This window comes from Dreissena polymorpha, chromosome 1, assembly GCF_020536995.1.
Source record: "Dreissena polymorpha isolate Duluth1 chromosome 1, UMN_Dpol_1.0, whole genome shotgun sequence".
Classification (NCBI taxonomy): Eukaryota; Metazoa; Mollusca; class Bivalvia; order Myida; family Dreissenidae; genus Dreissena; species Dreissena polymorpha.
In genome coordinates, this window is record NC_068355.1 from 111,729,377 (window position 1) to 111,753,219 (window position 23,843).

General features: G+C 37.8%; 1 protein-coding gene across 1 annotated transcript in view; it reads left to right on the forward strand.

The window, feature by feature from the left end:
- LOC127844518 (guanylate cyclase 32E-like) overlaps positions 1-23,843 on the forward strand; it is a 72,633-nt gene that overhangs the window by 22,874 nt on the left and 25,916 nt on the right. The window contains exons 10-11 of the mRNA XM_052374785.1: positions 4,219-4,333; positions 21,316-21,645. Of these exons, the coding sequence (XP_052230745.1) occupies positions 4,219-4,333; positions 21,316-21,645 (445 nt within the window). The remainder of the gene's footprint in view (positions 1-4,218; positions 4,334-21,315; positions 21,646-23,843) is intronic.

The window sequence follows — 23,843 nt, forward strand, 5'->3', positions numbered from 1 at the left end:
TCCTACTACCACTACCACTACTACCAGTCTCACTACCACTACCGCTACTACTACTACTACTACTACTACTACTACTACTACTACTACTACTACTACTACTACTACTACTACTACTACTACTACTACTACTACTGCTGCTAGAACTAGTACTGCTACTACTACTACTATTGCTGCTACATTGCTACTACTGCTACTACTGCTCCCTCCTGCTGCTACTGATGTTACTCCTGCTACAGCTACTACTGCTGCTGCTGCTAATGCTGCTGCTAATCCTGCTGCTACTGTTGCTACTGATGCTGCTGTTCACTGCTTCTACGGCAGCTACTACTACTACAACAACTACTAATACTGTTACCACTGCTACTCCTGCTACTGCTTCTACTGCTGCTGCTACTGCTGCTGCTACTCCTGCTGCTGATACTGATGCTGCTTCTTATGCTGCTACTGCTACTGCAGCTAATACTGCTACTACAACAACTACTACTACTGCAACTGCTGCTGCTGCTTCTGATGCTGCTGCTACTGATGTTGCTGCTACTGCTGCTTCTGCTTCTACTGCAGCTACGACTACTACTACTACAACTTCTAATACTGCTACTGCTGCTGCTACTGCCGCTATTGCTGATACTGCTACTGCTACTGCTGCTACTGTTGCTACTGATGCTGCTGCTTCTGCTTCTACTGCAGCTACTACTAATACTACTACTACTACAACTACTAATACTGCTACTGCTGCTGCTACTGCTGCTACTGCTGCTATTGCTGCTGCTGCTACTGCTTCTCCTGCAGCTACTACTACTGCTACTACAACACGACTACTACTGCTACTGTTGGTGGTGCTGCAACTGCAACTACACTGCTACTGCTACTATTACTACTCCTGATTCTGCTACTACTACAACTACTACTACCACTACCACCAGTCCCACTACCAATACCACTACTACCAGTATCATTAACACTACCGCTACTACTACTACTACTACTACTACTACTACTACTACTACTTCTACTACTACTTCTACTACTACTACTACTACTACTACTACTACTACTACTACTACTACTACTACTACTACTTCTACTACTTCTACTACTACTACTACTACTACTACTTCTACTACTACTACTCCTACTACTACTACTGCTGCTTCTACTACTACTACTACTACTACTACTACTACTACTACTACTACTACTACTACTACTACTACTACTACTACTACTACTACTACTACTACTACTACTACTACTACTACTACTACTACTTCTACTACTTCTACTACTACTGCTACTACTACTGCTACTACTACTACTTCTACTACTACTACTACTACTACTACTACTACTTCTACTACAAGTACTACTACTACTACTACTACTACTACTACTACTACTACTACTACTACTACTACTACTACTGATACTACTACAACAACAACAACTACTACTACTACCAATACTGCTACTACTACTACTACTACTACTACTACTACTACTACTACTACTACTACTACTACTACTACTACTACTACTACTACTACTTACTACTACTAACTACTACTACTACATACTACTACTACTACTACTACTACTCACTACTACTCTACTACTACTACTACTACTACTACTACTACTACTACTACTACTACTACTACTACTACTACTACTACTACTACTACTACTACTACTACTACTACTACTACTACTACTACTACTACTACTACTACTTCTTATACTACTACTACTACTACTACTACTACTACTACTACTACTACTACTACTACTGCTACTACTACTTCTGCTACTACTTCTACTACAACTGCAGCCACTTCTGCTACTACTGCTACTGCTGCTACTCCTTCTACCGCTGCTTCTGCTGTTACTACTGCTACTGCTGCTACTGCTACTACTGCTGCTACTGCTGGTACTGATGTTGCTGCTGCTGCTTCTTATGCTGCTGCTACTGCTTCTACTGCAGCTACTACTACTTCTACTACTACTACTACTACTTATACTGTTATTATTGCTACTGCTGCTACTGCTGCAGCTGCTGCTACAACGCTGCTACTGCTGCTTCTGCTGCTGCTACTGCTGCTTCTGCTGCTGCTGCTGCTGCTACTGCTGCTGCTGCTGCTGCTACTGTTGCTGCTGCTGCTACTGCTGTTATTGCTGCTACTAATGCCGCTATTTTTACTTAAGCTGAAAAAGTTTCTTTAACACCTTGCTTGCAGATGAAAAAATTACTCCCACACCGGTCGATACACGACATTCTCTCGACGCTCTCTCGACGCGCGACAAATCAGTCGACAGTCAATCTCCAAGGTCGACACACGACAACCAACTTGGCACTATACGGATTCCGTAGAAACATGATATTTTACTAGATAAACACTGAAAGTTCCACATATAGCCTCTATGCTAGTGCATACAGTAAGAATGTCGAAATTAATAAAAATATGCAATTAAATGTGAATAAGTTTACAGCAGTATTTTACCACACTTGCAATGATATACTACACATAATTCAAATCTACCAACCTCTCCTAGAACCAAACAAATTGTTGGTTGACCTACCCAAACCAATAAAATCTTTGCAAAAGTGAGCCGGGACTTGTTTAATATTTGCGGAGAAGTGTTAACATTTTAAGTTACATAAAGTTAAGTTACTGACCCAAACCGGGCCGGTTCCAACGCAATGTCAACCGATTATTTCTATAAGACAATAACATACTTGCCATTTACGAGTCCAAGACCCTTTTTAAACCATAACATGAGTTCGAACTTTCACATTATATTTAAAAGACTATCTGTACCACCTAACCTACACTCATCTGACACTACTCATACACCAGACCTTTGTGACCTTTTTCAAACATTGCCTGTACCATCCCATATACACTTCACAAACACCTCTCATATATTAGACCTGTGTTTGTCCTTTTTTAGACACTACCTATCCTATTTCAGACACCACATGTCCTATTTCAGAAATACCTGTCCTATTTCAGACACTACATTTCATATTTAAGACATTGCATGTACTAATTTCAGGCCCAATGTTAGATACTATATGTCCTATTTCAGACCCTACCCGTCCTATTTCAGACACTATCTGTCATGATTCAGACACTACCTGTCCTTTTCAGACACAACCTGTCCTATTCCAGTCACTAGCTGTCACGTTTCCGATAATTCCTGTCCTATTTCAGACATAACTTGTACTACTTCAGACACTTCTTGTCCTATTTCAGACACTTCCGGTCCTATTTCAGACACTACCTTTCATATTTCAGACACTACCTCTCCCATTCAAGAAAATACCTGTCATATTTCAGACACTACCTGTACTATTTCAGATACTACCTGTCCTATTTTAGACACTACCTATCCTATTTCAGAATCTACCTGTCCCATTGTCGATAAAAGTAGTCATATTTCAGACACTACCAATACTATTTCAGACACTATTCGTCCTATATTAGAAACTTCCTGTCCTATTTCAGACACTGCATGTCCTAATTCAGACCCTACCAGTCCCATGTTAGAATAATTGTCCTATTTCAGACACTACCTGTCATATTTAAGACATTGCACGTACTATTCAGACACACCGTGTACTATTTTAGATAATACATGCCCTATAACAGACCCTAACAGTCATATTTCAGACACTATCTATCCTAGTTCATAAACACTACCTGTCCTTTTCAGACACAACCTGTCAAATATCAGTGTTTACCTGTCTAATTGCAGACACTACCTGTCCTATTTCAGACACTACCTGTCCCATTTCAGATAATTCCTGTCCTATTCCAGACTTTACTTGCACTAATTCAGACACTACTTGTCCTATTTCAGACACTTCAAGTCCTATTTCAGAAACTACCTTACCTATTTCAGACATTACCTGTCCCATTTTAGATACAACCTGTCCTATTCTAGACACTACTTGTAGTATTTCAGACTTTATTTGTCCTTTTTCAGACACCCCCTGTCCCGTTTCAGACACTACATGTCTTTTTTCAGACCCTACATTTCCCATTTTTTATAATACCTGCCCTATTTCAGACACTACCTGTACTATTTCAGACACGTCTAATCCTATTTCAGACACAACATGTCCTATTTCTTACACGTCCTGTCATATTTCAGACACCTCTTGTCCTATTGTATACATCACCTGTCCTATTTCAGACACTACCTGTCATATTTCAGGCACTACTTGTACGAGCAGAAGCTGGATCGCCTGCTGTGGAAGGTGGACTTCAAGGACATCGCATCGCTCGTGCAATCCGTGGATGAGACCCTACTCCCGCCTACAATGAAGAAGGTGCTTGTAAATTAGTGCTTCAATAAAGTTCTTGCTCGAAAACTTCAAGTAGTGGATGAATACTAGATATGCTTGTTTAAAAAAAAACGGTAGTTGGAAATCATATAATGCGGCTTAACATATGAAATAATACGTGAAAGAGTCGTTATCACAATGACAAATTTAACACATATAAGTGAACATGTAACTTGAATTTAATCAAGGTAACAGATAGCATTAAAAGTAAATAAAAATTGGCACAATTGATAAATGCATCTCCAAAATCAGGTAGGGCATGCGTATACGGGACCTTACCGCGTTTAAGTGAGAAAGTTGGAACAAAACTTCAAAGATGGCGTCGTTTGTTGGGTTTTCTTGAAGGAAGAGAGGATATTTCCACCTGGTAAGCCCCTTTGTATTTATAATTATTTGAAATGAATACGCCCTTTCGGCTCTCTGGTGTTTATGCTTCCCTCGGTGTATTGTTTCAAGATCGTAGACACGGGATAAAAAAAGTTATTGAAGGAAATCCGTCCACAAATCTGTCGTCTCCTTACGTGACGTTCGAGAAATGGGATATACAAATATCATTTTCTCTTATAATACACAGTATTGATGCACGTGTACGGTAAAATATAACTAAAACCATGATTATTTCATTTTACCGACGCCGTTTTATTTATTGCCAAAAACTATTGTTTTAACCCCTCTTTTTGGAACTGACTTCCTTTTAAGCACATTTTGGGACATGACTTCCAAATGACCAACACAGCTCATACCCATGTAAGAAGGTAATACACGAACTTTCTGTCGTGAATGAATTTACCATTGATATGAATGTTTTAAAGAACGTTTCTTCTGTTTAAATGTAAACCTCTTTCATACCTTCAAAGATACGAATCCTCAAGCTACATTACTAAAGATGAAACATAACTTGTATTGTTATAAACTGTGGCATTATACGTGGGGAGCTTCACTTTTTTGCAATAAACATGTACTATTAAGCAGCATAGCGCCCTTTTTGGAAGGGATATTATGTTCTGATGTTATGTAATCGACTTACCGGTTCGGAATCCATTTTAAACTTATTGGCGGGTGCACACAGCAGCGGATAATATGCAGGTCAAAAATTGATTTTACATCCGGTGATGCTGGTTTTGACACCCGACGCATATATACATTTATGAATGAAAGGCTTCATGAACGTTGACGTCGCTCTTGGTTACCAGAAAAATGCCCACGTACGGATTTCAACCGTCATTGTTTACAATCTATTAAGTGCACAAGTACTGGAATTGGTATAGCGTTTTTTTTAAAGGTGTATGTCCAGCGCGTGTGCCGGGAAAACAGTGCTTAATGTATTTTTTTTCAGCGCTATAATATTTGAATAAAATCTGTATGAAAAAATGTCTGTGAATATTAATCCGGTGTTAATTTTTGAAAATATTGAGGCGTTCATTAATTATGGACCTAAAACGGAGCATTTATCCGCATATTAAAAAAACACCGGGCGTATTGCATATTAGTTCGGAGACATGAAATTATTTCGAAAGAAAGCAATAAGATGTTCAATTCTATATGAGCAAGTCTCGCTGCGCATGATTACGCTCTTACTTCTCGTATATATTTGTCTTTTATGAATCTTGGCAAATACCTAGTGTTTTATTTTGCTTAATCTAAATTAAGTTATGCATCTATTTATACTTAAGGCAGCATAAGATGACTTCCAAATGACCAACAGCTATTTTCATATGTGAAAGAGATTGACACGAAATACCTACCCATCTATAATAAAGCTTATATGTGTACTTCAATATTATAGTTTTATAGCATTTTATGTAGTGCAATATAAGTGTTTTCTTAATCACTTTACTGTATAATTATAAAAATGCTGTACACAAAACCTGCCGACCAACTGAATCAATTCACCGATTTTAAAGAAGATGGGTTGTGGGGTGGCTGATGAACGAGATAATACAATGTTTCTCAGCCCTTTCAGTAATATTTTAATTAATTAAATGTATTTTATGACGTGTCGACCTTATTCTGATATGAAATTTTATTTAACCATTCTTTTACTGTCTTTTCACATGATGAAGGGTAAGGGGCGATAATAAGTGCATCTTTCGTAGCAGTATAAAATTATGTAATTTGGAATTTAAAATTAGCGGAGGACTGGAATACCCTTCCCCATTCATGGACCACATGAGTTTAAATGTAGAATATTCAAGATAGAGAGTACTTCAACAGAGCCGAACTAAAACAGCAAATGAAACAAACGAATCAAACAAAAAAATGTACAGCTGATGTATTATGTGTTTTTTTGTTTGTTTCACTTTTTTATTTCTACTTAGACAAGTCTGACATATAATTGCTATGAGTGCAACTTAATTACACGTTTTGTTCCGTGTATGTCATGAAGCTAGTTTCTCACATTTTTTATGAAAATAAACCATTATCTGTGTTACGCCATTTCTTCCAACGATGTCTCTGCATACATTTTTCAATTGTATTCAGCACTTACATACATGATAAAAAAGATTTGGGTCGGAATGAATTCGTAATGCATTTGACATATTAACATTACTTACGATAAGAAGGCAATGTTAGGAACAAACGAAATAATCTTTCTAAGTGAACCAATACTTTATTCCCTCAATACAACAGTCTTAACTAATATGTATTCACATATGTATAAAAGAGAAAAAAATACATGCATATATTAATCACTTCTACTGAAATCATATCGTGTATTGCATTTGCTAAAATCTTTCTATCCAACTCAAATTCACTTTTTGCGATTATAATATAGTGACCAACTCAGAACTGGTTTAAAAGAAGGTCGTCCAAAATGTGTCACATCAAAGTCACATACATGTATCAGTATCGTACGGTGGCATAGAGGTGACATTCACTCCTCTTTTTTTAAATTGCACTCCTCATTTTTCTATCTCGTGGCCATGACTTAGTAACTCGTGGCCACGAGTAAGCTATGTCGTGGCCACGAGATAGAAAATGAGGAGTGCACAACTAAATAAAAGAGGAGTGCAATTAAAAAAGAGCGGTGCAGTAAATAAAGGAAGGGTGCATTAAACAAATGAGGAGAGAATTTCGAGAAGTGTTCCATATGGTCGTTCTTGGTGATCTTTATACAAAGGGAAGTAATCATCACATTATAAGCCCGCTTTGGCCAGCTTTATCTTTACGTACAGAATATTTACACATGTTACGCAAAATTTGATTGGCTGACTAAGTCGGGATCTAGAGATTTCGAAATTCTCCCCTTTTTTGTTTAATGCACCCATCCTTTATTTACTGCACCGCTCTTTTTTATTGCACTCTTCTTTAATTTAGTTTTGCACTCCTCTTTTTTCTATCTCGTGGCCACGATATACCTAACTCGAGATAGAAAAAAGAGGAGTGAATGTCTCCTCTATGCCACCATAGTATTGTTATGGTAAAACGTGTCAAATGTCATTGTATTAAATAAACAATTAATATTGAAGTTTTCATAAAAAACATCCACCGATATGCATCTTCTTAGCAAGTGTCAGTTATTCCAAATTGCTTCATGGATTCCGAATCGCAACAATGGCAGTATTTGGTTACAGCAACCTTATACTAGTCAGAGGCGTATCCAGCAATGTTTGAGAGGGGGGGGGGGGGGGCTCAAGCGGGGAGGGTGCGGAAGGGATGCCCCCTCTCGTCGTCGAAATTTTCTTGAAATCGCACATTGAAATGATGCAATTTCCTGCTATCTAATCAGCATTTTGCATGATAAAAGTGCATGTAAAACAAACAAGAACTTGAGTTCAGACATCAAGTGTGACAGACACACAGACAGACAGACAGACAGACAGACACACAGGGTAATTCAAATGTTTCTCAAACCACTAAAGTGGTGGGAGACATAATGTTTATCCAGCAATTTTGAACAGTGTTAGATGGGTGGACTTCCTATTTAAATGATTAAGTTTCATACTAGCAAAGTAATTCTTCATTTTTGAGTCCTTTTTAATTTAAAAAAACTATGGATGAACATCAAAGCAATTAGCGCAATTTGTATAAAAAATATATTGCCATTCAATAAGTGTGCTGTTGAATTTCAGACAGTGGCAATAACTTGTTACTCAAAAGGATTATCACTCTCAAGATCTAATACGAATTATATTCATCAAATAAACTTACCGAAAAATTAATGATGATTGTCCATTGCATTCGACTAAACTCTTTAATTGCTACACATTGAAATATTGTTTTTCACAAGTCCCATGTGGCAGCCATTTGTTAACATTGACCTATTTAAATTCATCATAGAAACTTACAGAAAATATAATGATGATTTTCCAATGCGTTCGTCTAAACTGTTTAATTTACCTATAGCTAAATGTATCGATGAATTTTATTAGTTGGCAATAACAACTATGTATGAGTATTGGTGTTGCTTCATTCTACAAATTCAATATCTTCTATACCGGTATATATATTCATTCTACCGTTCATACCCCCACTCTCACTGTATAACATGTGTTGTTGTTGTAAAAATTATAGGAAGTCTAAATATTGTATTTAATATTGTACTTTGTTATATTGCCAATATTGTATTTCTTATATGCGTGGTGAGAATAAAGTTATGTTCTGTTCTGTTGAATGTATTTCCTTTAGCCTATCAAATAGGGCAGTTTTTCACTTACGGTCAATGAAGCGTGCAGTTTAGCTCGCGAAGGTTAGATCGTCTGTACACATGCCTGGGGGCTAATCACACAAATCGACAGCTGTGTATGGCCTAATTAGGGGCAAATGACAGGAAATACACAAGTGGATTGAAACTGTAAGGGGCTCATTTTTTTAAATCGTATCTAGCCAGCCAGCTGGGGGGGGGGGGGCTTTAGCCCCGTAGCCCCCCACCTAAATACGCCTCTGCTAGTATCGAAACGGCTTTACTCTGTTCTGTTTTTCATAACACTTATATTGCACGTACATGTGATTGTTTGGCGTGGTACTTCGACGTGATCTTTTTTTGTTTGATTGGTGGGTTTTCATGTACCTTTCGCTTTCTAGAGCGGAACACACTCCGTTACGCCGTCTTTTTTAATCTTGGCATCCTCGACATATATAACTGGCGTCTTGATATATGGAAATAGTAAGCATAGTATTCCGTTTAGTTGGCATAGTATTCCGTTTGATGCATATTCAAACATAAGTATGTTCATATGTGTTAAAATAAAAATGTAAGAATTACACTGTCTTAATAATACCGTCGAATGTCTTATATTACACACACTAAATGTTAGTGTTAAGTACGCGATAAAACATATAATGATAAAAATTAATAATATAACAATTAATAAAAAAAAGAACTCTTGATTTTCTCAAGTAAAAATGTTTTCCAAAATATTCTCACCAATGCGGAATTCATTCACGAAAGTTATTTCGCATAAAACCTTCTAACATAGGAAAGAGCTGTTTATCATTTGGAGGTCAGGTCCCAAAATGTGCTTAAAAGGAAGTTTAGTTCCAAAAAGGGGGGTTAACCCGTTATAATTCGGCATTAAATGAATTAAATGACTTAAAAACGCGTCGAGATAATAAAATAATCATGATTTAAGTTATATTTTACTGCAAACGTTTACAAATACTGTTTATTGTGGGAGAAAATGATAATCGCACATCCAACATCTCGAATGTCAAGAAATTAAACAACAAATTTGTCGACGGTTTTGCTTCAATAACTTTTGTATTTCGATTTCTACGGTATTGAAACAAAAAACGGAGGGGAGCACAAACACCGTAGAGCCGAAAGGGCTTATTCATTTAAAAGAAATACAAATATAAACTGGCTTTCCGTGTGAAAATATCCGCTACTCCTTCACGAAAAACACTAAAACGACGCCATCTTGGAAGGTTTGTTCCAACTTTCTCACTTAAACGCGGTAAGCTCCCGTATACGCATGCCCCCCTGCAAAATGAAAACTTAAAGTGAGTGTGCACGATCTAGTCAAATATTTATGAATTTATATAAAATGTGTAAAACACTTATTATACATATATTTCAAAAAATAAAAAATAAGAAGAACATATGTCGAAAAATGCGAAATAAGCCTGATATTTAATTCTAAAATCGAAAATGTATGTACAGTCGAATTCGCCAGCATGTATATCATGCATGTACGATGTGAATCTAAATTTTGTTTTACGGATCATTTTAATTTCCTACAACGATATATATTCGTACGACACACGAACACTAACTCCGACCCTAATAAAAATACAAATGCTTCGGTTATTGCAGCAAAATATGTACGCAATATCTTCGTCACAATCGGATCGGGGCGCTAATTTGTCTTTGCTGCATTTTATGAAATTCGTCTTCAATGTAGAATCTTTCTTGCCTATTTTGTGTAAGTGTAACATATTTTTATCAATATATTACAATTTAACACATATAAAATCGTACAATCTCATATTAACGTTTTAGTATATTGAAGGAAATAAACAGGGGTTCATCTTTCTGGTGGTGGTAGGTGGTTGTGGTGGTGATGACGATGATGATGATTGATGATGATGGTGATGTCTGTTTTCGCTTAAAGGAAGTCCCTTCTTCGAGAAAATATCATTGCAGCGGACCGTGTGTTCCCTGATTAGCAAGCGGGACTGCCAAATTCACGCAAATGCAAATGCATTAAGCCCTGTTTTCCAGAACATCAATCGTGTGAATATAACATGAAATGAGTTGCAGTCCACATTGTAAAGGCCGAATAAAACACGTCTTAACGAGTAGACTGACTGATGACTTGAACCTCAATCTGCGGGTAAATGATTTGTGGGTCTGCCCCCTCTATTCATCCCGCGTGGCGATAATTCCTTATTACGATCTGTCTCGCTCCGATCAATCAAGAGTCATTCATTATTTTCACTGATGAACAAGTTAATTTGTAAGACGACTACGATGGCACATTCCATTTGTTTGCCTGCTTTATCTTGAAATGGATTACTCAAGAAAGTCTTTCCAATGGCGTGTATTTCTAAAGCTGCATTATTTGAGGTCCCGGAGTGTTACCCAGCACTTTTAGATAATTCGCTTACTAGCCTCATGAAAGTCTGAACAAATCATATATAACAAGATATCTTTAAACAAGTTATTCAGCGTATATTCTGACTTAGAAATAAAGGTAGATACATTACTGGCCTGAGTTATAAAATTAAAAATATAGGCTTACGTATTGCTGTGCTGTTTTCACTTACAAAAGTCGCATATCCACATCATGAAGTATATGTATATTAAAAAAAAAAGTGTTCTAAGATACAAATTTTACTACGTGTGATCACATCATATGTGTCCTCATGTGGCTTTTTGTGCATTTTTATCTTCGTCATCGAAAAATTTGATATTTGATTAAGACGCAGTTTCTTTCCACACATTCAAATGACACTGTTACATCCGCGTAGTTGAAAACTTTGGTCTTATGGCATATGCGGCCAGCGCAGCTCACGCCTAGCCTGCGCACTTGCCCAGTCTTGTAAAACGCTACGCTATTCGCTCATAAAACACGCAATAGTTCGTGGTATTTCCTTAGGATCTTCCTCAGAATTCATATCCATATTTTATGCGTCACATTTTCGCATGACGCGGGTCTTTAAACCCCCCCCCCCATTTGCGTGTTGTATATGGAACATCAAACCACGATTCTTTCCGATAGAAAGTTGAAGTCACACTGGGTCATTTAGAGCAAACTGGCAAACGTCTGCAGCCTTTTCTGGCTTGAAGAATTTTTTTTTCAGACATACTGACCAAGTGCGTAACTCTTGTGTGGCTAGATAATCACCCGATACGACTCAAGTTAGTCTGTTCAACAGGCCTTATGTTAACGTAGTTAGCCTGTACGGACAGGCAATGGTTTTACCATCATACCATTTGGTATGGGGTTAGCCTGTAGATAACCTGGATAAAAGATCTATAAATAAATAGTTTATTTATAGATTACGAAGGAAAAGGTATTAGGTCACGGTATCTCGATCTCTCGATTATTTATTGAAAATAATGAAGAAAAGCGCCTTTTTAGGTCTTAAACCAATAAAGAATGGAAATATTGGTTATAAATTTATATTTTAATAAATGAATTTAGAACAATTTAAGATTAAATATATTGCACACTGACAGTGAATAGATTAATAATTTTAAAACACTAGGGATTTGTTTATAGTTTAATTATATTTAAGTATGAAATACCAAAAATAATTATCAAATTATTGTAAGCAGAACAGGGTTTCATTCAATCATTTTTTTATGTATTAAAGTATTTATTTATGTATTAATGTATTTTTTTATGTATTTATTTATTTATTCATTCATTCACGCGTTCATTCATGCGTTTATTCATGCGTTCATGTATTTCTTTCTTACTTTCTTTATTCATTCATCTATTTATTTATTTATCTATCTATTTATCTATTTATTCCGTTTGTGCATACGTGGGCTTGTTCATTGGTTTATTGGTTCGTTCGTTCGTTCGTAATTTCTTTCAGTCAGTCAGTCAGTCAGTCAGTCAGTCAGTCAGTCAGTCAGTCAGTCAGTCAGTCAGTCAGTCAGTCAGTCAGTCAGTCAGTCAGTCAGTCAGTCAGTCAGTCAGTCAGTCAGTCAGTCAGTCAGTCAGTCAGTCAGTCAGTCAGTCAGTCAGTCAGTCAGTCAGTCAGTCAGTCAGTCAGTCAGTCAGTCAGTCAGTCAGTCAGTCAGTCAGTCAGTAAGTCACTCAGTCAGTCAGTCACTCAGTCAGTCAGCGAGCGAGCGAGCGAGCGGGCCGGCCTGTCGGTCGGTCGTTCGTGCGCTCGTTTGTAATTTTGTTCGTTCGTTCATGCGTCCGTCAATTTGTTTGTTCGTTCGTTCGTTTGTGCGTTCGAGCTTTTCTGCGTTCGTAATCATCATCATCATCATCATCATCATCATCATCATCATCTACAACAACAACAACAACAACAACATCATCATCATTATCATCGTCATCATTAACATCTTTTTTATTTTTTTATATTTTTTATTTCATTTCTTTATATATTTTGTATTATTTGTATTGTATTATATTAAATGCATATTATGTTAATGCTGCCGAGTTAAAACAAAATGCATGTTGAATAAAGTTACACAAATCGATTGGTGATATCTTCACATAGCAGGAGGAAGGGTGCCTTGGGTACCTGATGACATATCATGCCGACAGGTGATTGATGTCGGTGTGTCATGCAACATTGTCCTGTTTATTGGACACTTAATGCGATATAGCCACTTTTAATAATGGTGATAACTGTAATTTCTATTGCTTAACAATACGAGACTGCGAAAACAAATGCCACAGGTTATTTATTTGACTCTTTCTTTGTTTCAATTTATATTCAAAGTATATTGATTATCTGAAGTGTGACTGTCTTTAGTTTGAAGATTTAATACGAAATTACATAAAAACTATAGTTGTTAATTTACTAAAGCAATTGACTCTTTAATATGTGTTTTTTATATGAAAGTACGATAATGGTAGCAAGAAGAATCCTTTTTTAACGATGCTCGGTACATATCCCGATCGTGAAAATTAAGGTTGAAATAAAACGTTATATTTAAATTACTGATTTTTTAAGTTTTAAGTCGCATATCAAACACATCAAATGTTTTATGTAGTGTATTGTATATTTACGTATGACAGTTTGAAGTCCTGCTGATATAATTTATAAATCATTAAAAAGGGCATATCATATTTCCCGTGCACTTTTATACACTTAATTATAGTATTTGCCGGAAAAGAAAACCATAGTGGAAGTATCAAGTAAATGAATGCAAACGTGTAATCAAACTAAACACTTGTGTGCGTACATATAACTTGAACTACATTAAACACTGTTATATGCATCCTAATATCAGTCATATGGCATGTTATTTATGTAGCATACTTCTGTTCTCAAAAATTGAACTATATGGTATTTAAGTATTTCATTTAGACGCAGTTGTCTTTCCACACATTCTAATCACCCATGTTTGACTACTCGCGTTTCTTAATTGGACAATCTAACCTGTACTTTACGACAGAAAATTTAAGTAAGACTAATATATAACGGAGCCGGTCGATGTCTGATCTATATGAATAAACTTGACGCTTAAATGGATAAGATTTAGGGATCACAACCAATTTAAGTCAGACTAATAGCCGGCCGATGTCTGATCTATATCAGATAACTTTACGCTCAAATAGATAAGAAAGGGATCACCACAGCAGGTTGCCAATAAACAGTGTAGACTTCCGCTGTTTTATTGTTGAAACATGTTTGTTTAGAAAGCATGGCCAAAATAATATGGAATCCAATTTTGAAATAAACAATCGTCTGAAAATAGCGCCGTTGACTCGTTAATTGAAGAGTATAGATGACATCAAAGAAGTGATTTTCTAGAAACCTGGAGACAACTGAGGACGACACATACAATTAAGTAAATAATAAAACAACTAAAAAGCATCCTATGGAGGCAGATGATATCTTACTTAAAAGTCAACAGATAAGTTGAGGCTAAAAATCGTATTTTATGAAGGAATATAATTGCATCTCTGTCCAATTAGATGTCTTGCAAGCGATTGTTTATTTCAAATGTAGTATGTGCTGTGATAGAAACCAACTTTGCGCATAAATTATTAAGTTATTTAATAACGTGCCTTGATCGTTTTCTCGTCTATGAGAGTTTAAACTTGTATAATACTGTGAAAAGCACCCATGGTACTTAACCGAAGTTATTTCTATTTAATGTTAGTAATTTACACTATTTCAATTTAGAACGTTTTTTTAATAATTTTATTTTATTTTGCATGTTTGTTGCAACAATATATTTAAAAAGAAAATAAATACATTTAATTAACTAAAAAAGCTAAAAGGTTGAACACAAAATAAGTAAATAAATTATTAAATACATCAACAAATGAATGAATGAATAAATGGCTGGCATGGCTGGCTGGCTGGCTGGCTGGCTGGCTGGCTGGCTGGGAGGGAGGAAGGGAGGGAGGGAGGGAGGGAGGAAGGGAGGGAGGAAGGAAGTAAGGAATGGAGGGAGGGAGTGTGTGAGTGGGCGGGAGGGACGGAGGGAGGGACGGAGGAGGACGGAGGGAGGAACGGAGGGAGGAACGGAGGGAGGAACGGAGGGAGGAACGGAGGGAGGAACGGAGGCAGGGACGGAGGGAGGGACGGAGAGAGGGACGGAGGGAGGGACGGAGGGAGGGACGGAGGGACTGAGGGAGGACGGAGAGAGGAAGGGAGGGAGGAAACGGAGGAAGGAACGGAGGCAGGGACGGAGAGAGGGACGGAGGAGGGACGGAGGGTGGGACGGAGGAAGGGACGGAGGGAGAGACGGAGGGAGGGACGGAGGGAGGGGACGGAGGGATGTTAGAGACGGAGGGAGGGACGGAGGGAGGGAGGGAGGGAGGGAGGAAGGAAGGAAGGAAGGAAGGAAGGAAGGAAGGAAGGAAGGAAGGAAGGAAGGAAGGAAGGAAGGAAGGGAGGGACGGGGGGAGGGACGGAGGGAGGGACTGAGGGAGGGACGGAGGGAGGGACGGAGGGAGGGAGAGAGGGAGGGAGGAACGGAGGGAGGAACGGAGGCAGGGACGGAGGGAGGGACGGAGAGAGGGACGGAGGGAGGAACGGATGGAGGGACGGAGGGAGGGACGGAGGGAGGGACGGAGGGAGGGACGGAGGGAGGGAGGGAGGGAGGGAGGTAGGGAGGAGGGAGGAAGGAAGGAAGAAAGGAAGGAAGGAAGGAAGGAAGGAAGGGAGGAAGGGAGGGAGGGAGGGAGGGACGGAGGGAGGGAAGGAAGGAAGGAAGGATGGAAGGAAGGAAGGTTGGATCGATCGATGGATGGATGGATGGATGGATGGATGGATGGATGGATGGATGGATGGATGGATAGATGGATGGAAGAACAAACGAACGAACTCATTAACAAACGAACGAACCAATGAACAAACGCACGAACGCACAAAGTATCGGAAAAAACGGACGGACGAAGGGATGGAAAGATTAAATGAATGAATGAAGGCATAAATAATTAAATAAAAACAAAAAACAAAACAAAAATGTTTAAAACATAAATACATATATGAATGAATAAATGCATGAACGAACAAACGAATGAATGATCGAACGAACGAACGAACGAACAAACGAAAAAAAGAATTAAACAAAGACCAAAATCAAAAAAGAACGAAATAACAAAAGAACAAACAAACGAACAAACAAACGAACGATCCAAGGAACGAACCAAAGAACGAACGAACCAACCAACCAACAAACAATAAACAAACGCACGAACGCACAAACGAACAAACAAACGAATGGACGAACTGACGGACGGATGGAAGGATAAATGAATGAATTAATTAATAATTAGATAAATAGATGGGTAATTAATTAAAAAAAATAATTAAATAAAATTACGTTCATACTTTTTGTTTGTTATTATTTTTTCTATTGCATACTTAAATATAATTTAACTACATGTATCAACAAATGCATAGTGTTTTTCAATATATTGAATCTATTGTACATTTCACAGGTATTACAAATAAACCACGAGGTAACAAGATAGATTCACTTTAGCATTTATTATATTCAATCTTAAAATGTTCTAAATTCCTTGAATAAAATAAATATTTGCATTCCATATTTCACATTTTTTTTTAAGTTCAAGACCTAAAAGGGCGTTTTTCTTCATTATTTTCAATAAATAATCGAGAGATCGAGATACCGTGACCTAATCCCTTTTCCTTCGTTATCTATAAATAAACTATTTATTTATAGATCTTTGATCCAGGTTATCTACAGGCTAACCCCATACCAAATGGTATGATGGTAATACCATTGCCTGTCCGTACAGGCTAACTCCGTTAACCTAAGGCCTGTTGAACAGACTAACTCGAGTCGTATCGGGTGAGATAATTGACATGACGCCTTATCTATGATCGCTCCGCCCACTAGATTTGATCCACCAATCAGCGATCGATTAATCGGGCGCACTCGTTAGCAACGACCTGTCCGCCATTTTCTAGACAAGCTACATGTTTAGGTTCACTTTTATTCCAACGAGTTTCTTTTGTTTTCCTCTTTAAAAAAACGATTAAAAATGGTTAAACGGTGTCAATGGGGATTATGTAACTCGGACAATCGATATCCTGACAGATTAGTTGTTTACATTGAAGATAAGTTAGATGAATTAAATTTATACCATTTCCAACGCGGCAATGCGGTCTTGACAAGAGCGAGTGGAAGCTTCAAGAATTACCGAGATCCCCTTTATAGAACATTAATTTATTTCACAAACTTGAAATGTCATATAAGCAATAACTAAGCATTATTAAGTATGTATTATGTCACGTGTGCATGTAAAATAATTGAGAATTTTGGTACCCAATTCGTGTAACTTTACGAAATCCCCGTTAAAAATCGCGTTTCTGTGTGTGTCAGAAACAAGTTAAAACCATTTTATTATTATTTTAATAAAGACGTATCGATAAATGCTATTGTAAAAGAGTTATTATTACTGATATTAGTTAACCAATAAATGCGGTAACTTCGGGGAAGTCGGTACCTGCGCGAGCGTCTGATATTGGTAGCCTTATTAATTTATAATAGCCTGACCGTATTCCATTTCGTACAACGCTAATTTTATATCAGACAATGTCCAAACTTACTGTGTTGTTTTTGCGCTTTAAATTATAGTGATTGATAAATGTCCCATGAGCAATGTTTAATATGATAAATATCACTTTTATACGCAATAACATGTGGGATTGAGGTACCCACCCGGCGTCAGAAAGCGCGTAAAACTTCACCGAATTCCCAGTTATAAAGCGCTATTTCGTGTCAAATACACGGGTAGGGGGGAATGTTTCGGTAATAATTTTGTTAATAACACGGGTAAATACCGGTGAAGTGTTAATTTATTGCAAATACCACCATTACACGTAATAACGGGTTCGATTTCGGTAAGCGCGCAAGCGTTTGAGAGCGTGTTTAATGTACCGATTTACCCGTTATAAATAGCTGATGTTATTTGCAGAATAACTAAATGGCATCAACCCCTTTACAAGTGTAATATGGTGTTAAACAATTGCATAAAATCATCCGGGATATCGCGTAAATCTACATGCAGTCTATAGGCAAAGAAGCCATTTTGGTGTTAGCTTGTCTAGGTTTTCTTCCCGCTGAGCAACGTGATTAAGTGGGCGGAGCGATCACTGATAAGGCGTCATGTCAATTAAACGATTCCCTTTTGTCATCGACACTAGACTCTTTCGGTAGTTTTTATTCACAATGCAAAACATTCAATTGCATTAACCGATAGGCTTTTCATTAATTTCTTTCCTTTAAATTCGTGTTATTTGAAAACGTAAAAACAACACTGTTATCAGGAAAAGACGTTAATGAATAGTAAATTTTGTCTTCTCCTGACGTTTAATTGAGACAGCACTGACCCTGAAAGTCTTGGGGATTGAATTAACCGGTGATGCATAAATGGACTAAAATGAGCATTTCCCTACACGGACTAGTGTTACATCCTATGCTACAAAGACGCGGTGATGATGCCAATGTTTCGGTTGATTATGCTCAAAGCAGCCAATGGAATAAATGGTTTGTAATCATTTGGGTCTGCTGGCGTTATGTACAAGTCATTAATACTTATGTTACTATATATAGTAACAAAATTGACTCGAAAACATGTGATACTCGGTCAAAGCAAGGTGATTATCACGTTTGGCCCTGCAGGGCCAAATGTTGATAATCAAAATCGGTTCTGGAGCTTAAGCACGTTACGTTACGGCCAACGCGTTACGTAATAACAAAATGGCGTTCGCATTCAGTCTCAGCCAACGGTGATCAATACAATTAACCACAAATCAACGAAAGAATCGAACATAATGTTAACGACACGTAGCACAGTTTAGATAATACAAATATCGATTGAAACTGAAACTCTTCTGTACGTTCGATATGTGCCTCTATTTCAGCTTTAACAGGATTCATCGAACAGCAAATTTTATAGTTAAAGAAACACTTACCTCGGCAACTTAAATCCGATGTTTATAATAATAAAATAACAACGATGTGCTATTCCGTCCTTTTTTGTTATTCCATCCGTTATTTTATATTGGTTTTGAATTACACTTTTTTAAACGATTGTATTGTGGTGTTTATTTCGGTTAGCTCTCAGTGGGTTCGTATACAATTACACAACCGCTAGCAATGACACTATACTAGACTACTCACATGGTCGTCGACTGGAAACCTTGTCAGGATGGCATCAATCGTCCTCGGCAGTACACTCTTCGAGGGAAACGTTCGTCTGCTATCGTCAGCTGCACACCACTGATCCTCTGGGAATACTTACCGCGCGCACAGGCTAAACACCCCGGGCAAGACAATAAGTCACAGGCTAATACTTACGTCACAGGCTCACATACACAGGCTCATCTACACAGGCTAATACATACCGGCTCACACTTATGCTCCTGGAAATACTCACCTCAGGAAACACGTTTGCACACGTCCGCGGACACGGTAGCAAGAGAGCATGGTCATCCCATTAGGCATCTGCGTCCATCCCATTGGCTCCACATCATGCAGCATGGTCCCGTCACATGAACGACGCAAGCCGGGTACCATTCTGCAGGGGGCGTGGCACTGGCACTACAGTATCGAATGCTAACCACTTTCACCAAAAACACGATTTACGAAATCGAATGACAAGTCGGAGCGATAACACAAAATTGATTCCTAATAATGCATGACAAACACACAATCCGAAATAGGTTTTGGATTCGTTCGATGATAAATAATATTTAACTGTTAAATATAAATCCTCCACGACGTTATTGCTGTCCTTAAAATCCAGAGAGTCTTGCTCAACTGTGTTTCGTCACAGAAATTACGTCACATGACGTCATAAATTGCGTGATCAATTGAATGATAATGAAAGTACGGAAAGCTGGCGATTATTCACTCTGTGGGCCGATTATCGCATCTGGCCCTCAAGCAACGAGGTATTAACCTCTAAAAAAATTTCAATCTCAGTCCGGCAACGACGTTCAACGTGAGAAATATTAATACTCCGACCGTTATAAATACTTTGCGATTACCGCTCCAAGACAATTCCCCCAGCTACAACACTTTTTGTATGTTTTCAGTCGTATTGTATGTATTGTATTTTTAATGCATTTGCCTTCAATAAAAGTTGATAATTCAAGAGTTTATCCGCATAGAATATGGCTGGATTTTTATTATTGTGAAATAATAAACGTATGTGTTTATCTTGTTATGTAATTTATGTTAGTGATATTATGGGCATCAAGCAGTTCATAGGTGTCTATCGCAACCGTTGTTTATTTTTGGTGTTTTCACTTCATATACACTTATATTTGTGAATGCAGCATCAACATTCTAAAACAATATCCCGGAAAGAGAAAAAATAATGCATTTGAATATCAACCGTACTTTCGTTTGACAAATGATCATGCATGTACGATGTGAACCTAAATTTAGTTTTAGTGCAGATTCGTTCATACCACACAAATACACAATTTTGTTTTACGGATCATTTCGGCTTAGAGGACTGGGCGAGTCACGTAAGAATATCGAATATAAAATATATTTTTATAAACAACTGGTAGCAAGATGAGTTGCAGATAATTGGTCAGTAACCACATTTTAACTAACTCTTTTGACCTGTTAATTCTTTACAGCTCAATTCAACAGTGAAAAATGCCCATAATATCACTTTAATGTGTCGATGTTATTTAAGGTAAATGTCTTTGACTATCTGTTTACTCATTGTTAACTTATCTTTAAACTGTATCTTTGTTTAATTTTATCTGATATTTTTTAAATAGTTGATCTGTGCTTTAAGAACACTATTTTAGACCAATATACACGAAATATAATATCAGAATAATAATATAACTGCATCACGATCGTTGTGATCTTACAGAGGAAACGGTCCAAGAGCCATCCGTTCAAGTTCATATTTTCCTACGAGAACGAGTCGGAGCGGACCACGCTACTGGGAAAGGAAGTCAAGCGGGACAGATCATTCAGCAGCACTCAATCGCAGCGCTGTCTGATCGGCTGCTACAAAGGCACCGTGGTGTCCATCAAGCACATCTCGCGACGCCACTTCGAGATCGACCGAGATCTCAAAAAGCAGTTGCAGCTGCGCAAGGAGCTCAACCATGACAACGTGGCACGTTTCATCGGCGCATGCGTGGAGTCCCCGCACGTGTACATCCTGACCCAGTTCTGTCAGCGAGGCAGCCTACAGGTAAGGAAATAGACAATGCTCTGTGACTTGATAGAGCGAGTAGATATATGAACTCGAAACTATCAAAGTACCGGTATAGAAAATATTGTAATCCAGGTTTCTAGAATTTTGGAAAGGCTCTGCTTATTTGTATGTAAAAACAACGCCGACTTACTGTATGCACCAATTGTATTTATTTCATTAAAGCTGATATATTTTTGTACTCTGAATTTTTTTAATCGGTCAGTTTTTTTTGTTTCCACAAATTAGTGATTTTCCCGTTTTAAAGCCCATTTCTGAGAAAACCTTTTTCGAAGAGGACAAAATGTCCTGCCAATTAAGCATCAACATGCTAACTACGAATAATTCCAACGTTTTATTATTCAAACTGTGAACTCTCATGAGAAACAATTTGAATCAAAGTACTGGCAGTACTGGTGTGACGATGCTTTTGAAGAGGATGGATATAAAACATCAATTTAAGTTTATCTATATCACCACAATTGTGTATGTTCATACAGCCATTTGGGTACGATAAAAAATTTGGGTACGAAAAGTTTGGGAACGAAAAAAAATTTGGTACGAAAAAAAATTGCGTACGAAACATTTTTGGTACGAAAAAAAGTTTAGGGGTACGGGGAAGCCGGACTCAATCGTATGAGCACTTGACTATCCGAGTTCGCCCACGAACATATGGATGAGTTAACTAATAGCGAAATGACCTTATTCATGTATATGCAGAAATCTAACAATCGAACGAAATATCAAACATGGTATGTACACTTAGGTGGTTGTGTAATTTCTGTTAGAATATCGTATTCAATATGTAAATTTTAAATGATTGTGCCCGCACTTGAGTTTGTTGCCTTGTTTGAGTCTATACGCGCCTAGGCTGCACCCAGTGTGTGTATTCGTGTTTTTCCAAGGTAATGAGTTACCTCCGCGCTGAGGTTGCATAATGTTGGGACCCGGAGTGTGTCCAGCACTCCTACCTAATAAGATTAGATTGACGACAGTTGGGACGAATTTTGAATGATAGCTGCAATTTCCAGCTATTTGTTTTGTACTGAAATACTTTTTAATTTTTTAAATGGTCAAATGCTGCGGGGGGGGGGGGGGGGATGAGATTTTCCGGAAAAAAACAACTGTAAGGAATGGTGACCATAAAACATACAAAATATAACATTGCGCCGGGAGCGGGAATCGAACCGGTGTCGTAAAGGTGAAAAAGCCAATGTCCTTAACACTGCGCTAGCGGGACGGACAGTTGCGCAAAGCAATGTTGTTTTATCTATATTTATCATAGCAGTAGAGCGTTTACAATTTGCAGGTTCGAAATCGTTCGCATTCTTTAGTTTTGTGATCACGTAAAAAGTTAATTTTACATGTTTTTATTCGCAATTTATTTACTAAATCGAGAACAAATATCAAACAAAATAGAGAAAATATATAGTTGTTTCATTGGTCTATAAAAATAAAATGGATGTAAAATTACTAATTTGAAATTAACGTTCTAATACACTTATTGAATCTGTTTCCCCAGGATATGCAGTTCTATTAATATTTACCTTTATCAACACGAACGACAACTCTGCTAGGAGAATGTTATCAATGAAAATCAACGAGCAATCTCCTACGCAGTGGCGAATGCCAAGGGAAGTAACTGAAAAATCGAGTTATCTCAATCGGACTGGCTCGGTCTTTAACATAGGTCGCAATTGTGAAGATTTTTTTTACTGGTTATCAAACCTTGGACGCTGCTGTTCCAGCATCGTCAATAAAAACTGCTACACCAATTATACGTTAATCACCTATTGCCTTCCACACACGAAAGAAAGTTAATCTAAAGGGATTGATCGATATTTTCAGCCGAAAACTATCACGTTCCTAGTCCGACTTCGTGCGCTAACGAAAGCGCTTGGGCATAATTTCGCTGCTGTGTATTTCTACCAAACCTTATCTTATATAAAGTCAAAGCGCTGAAGGCACTGAAGTTGTTCGCTGTTGTCGTCATTGATTAGCTTGTGCGCATTGCACAGGCTAATCAGTGTGCACAGGCTAATCTTATTTGACATGCATTAAGCCCCGTTTTCCCTGAAAGCAGACAATATGTACAGATGATAAACTCTAGACTGCCCAATGTCGTCTTACAAGCTGGTAAATACACCTCACTGCAGGAGTAGAGCAGACACCCCTAAGCATTCCTCGTCTGCAGTGCA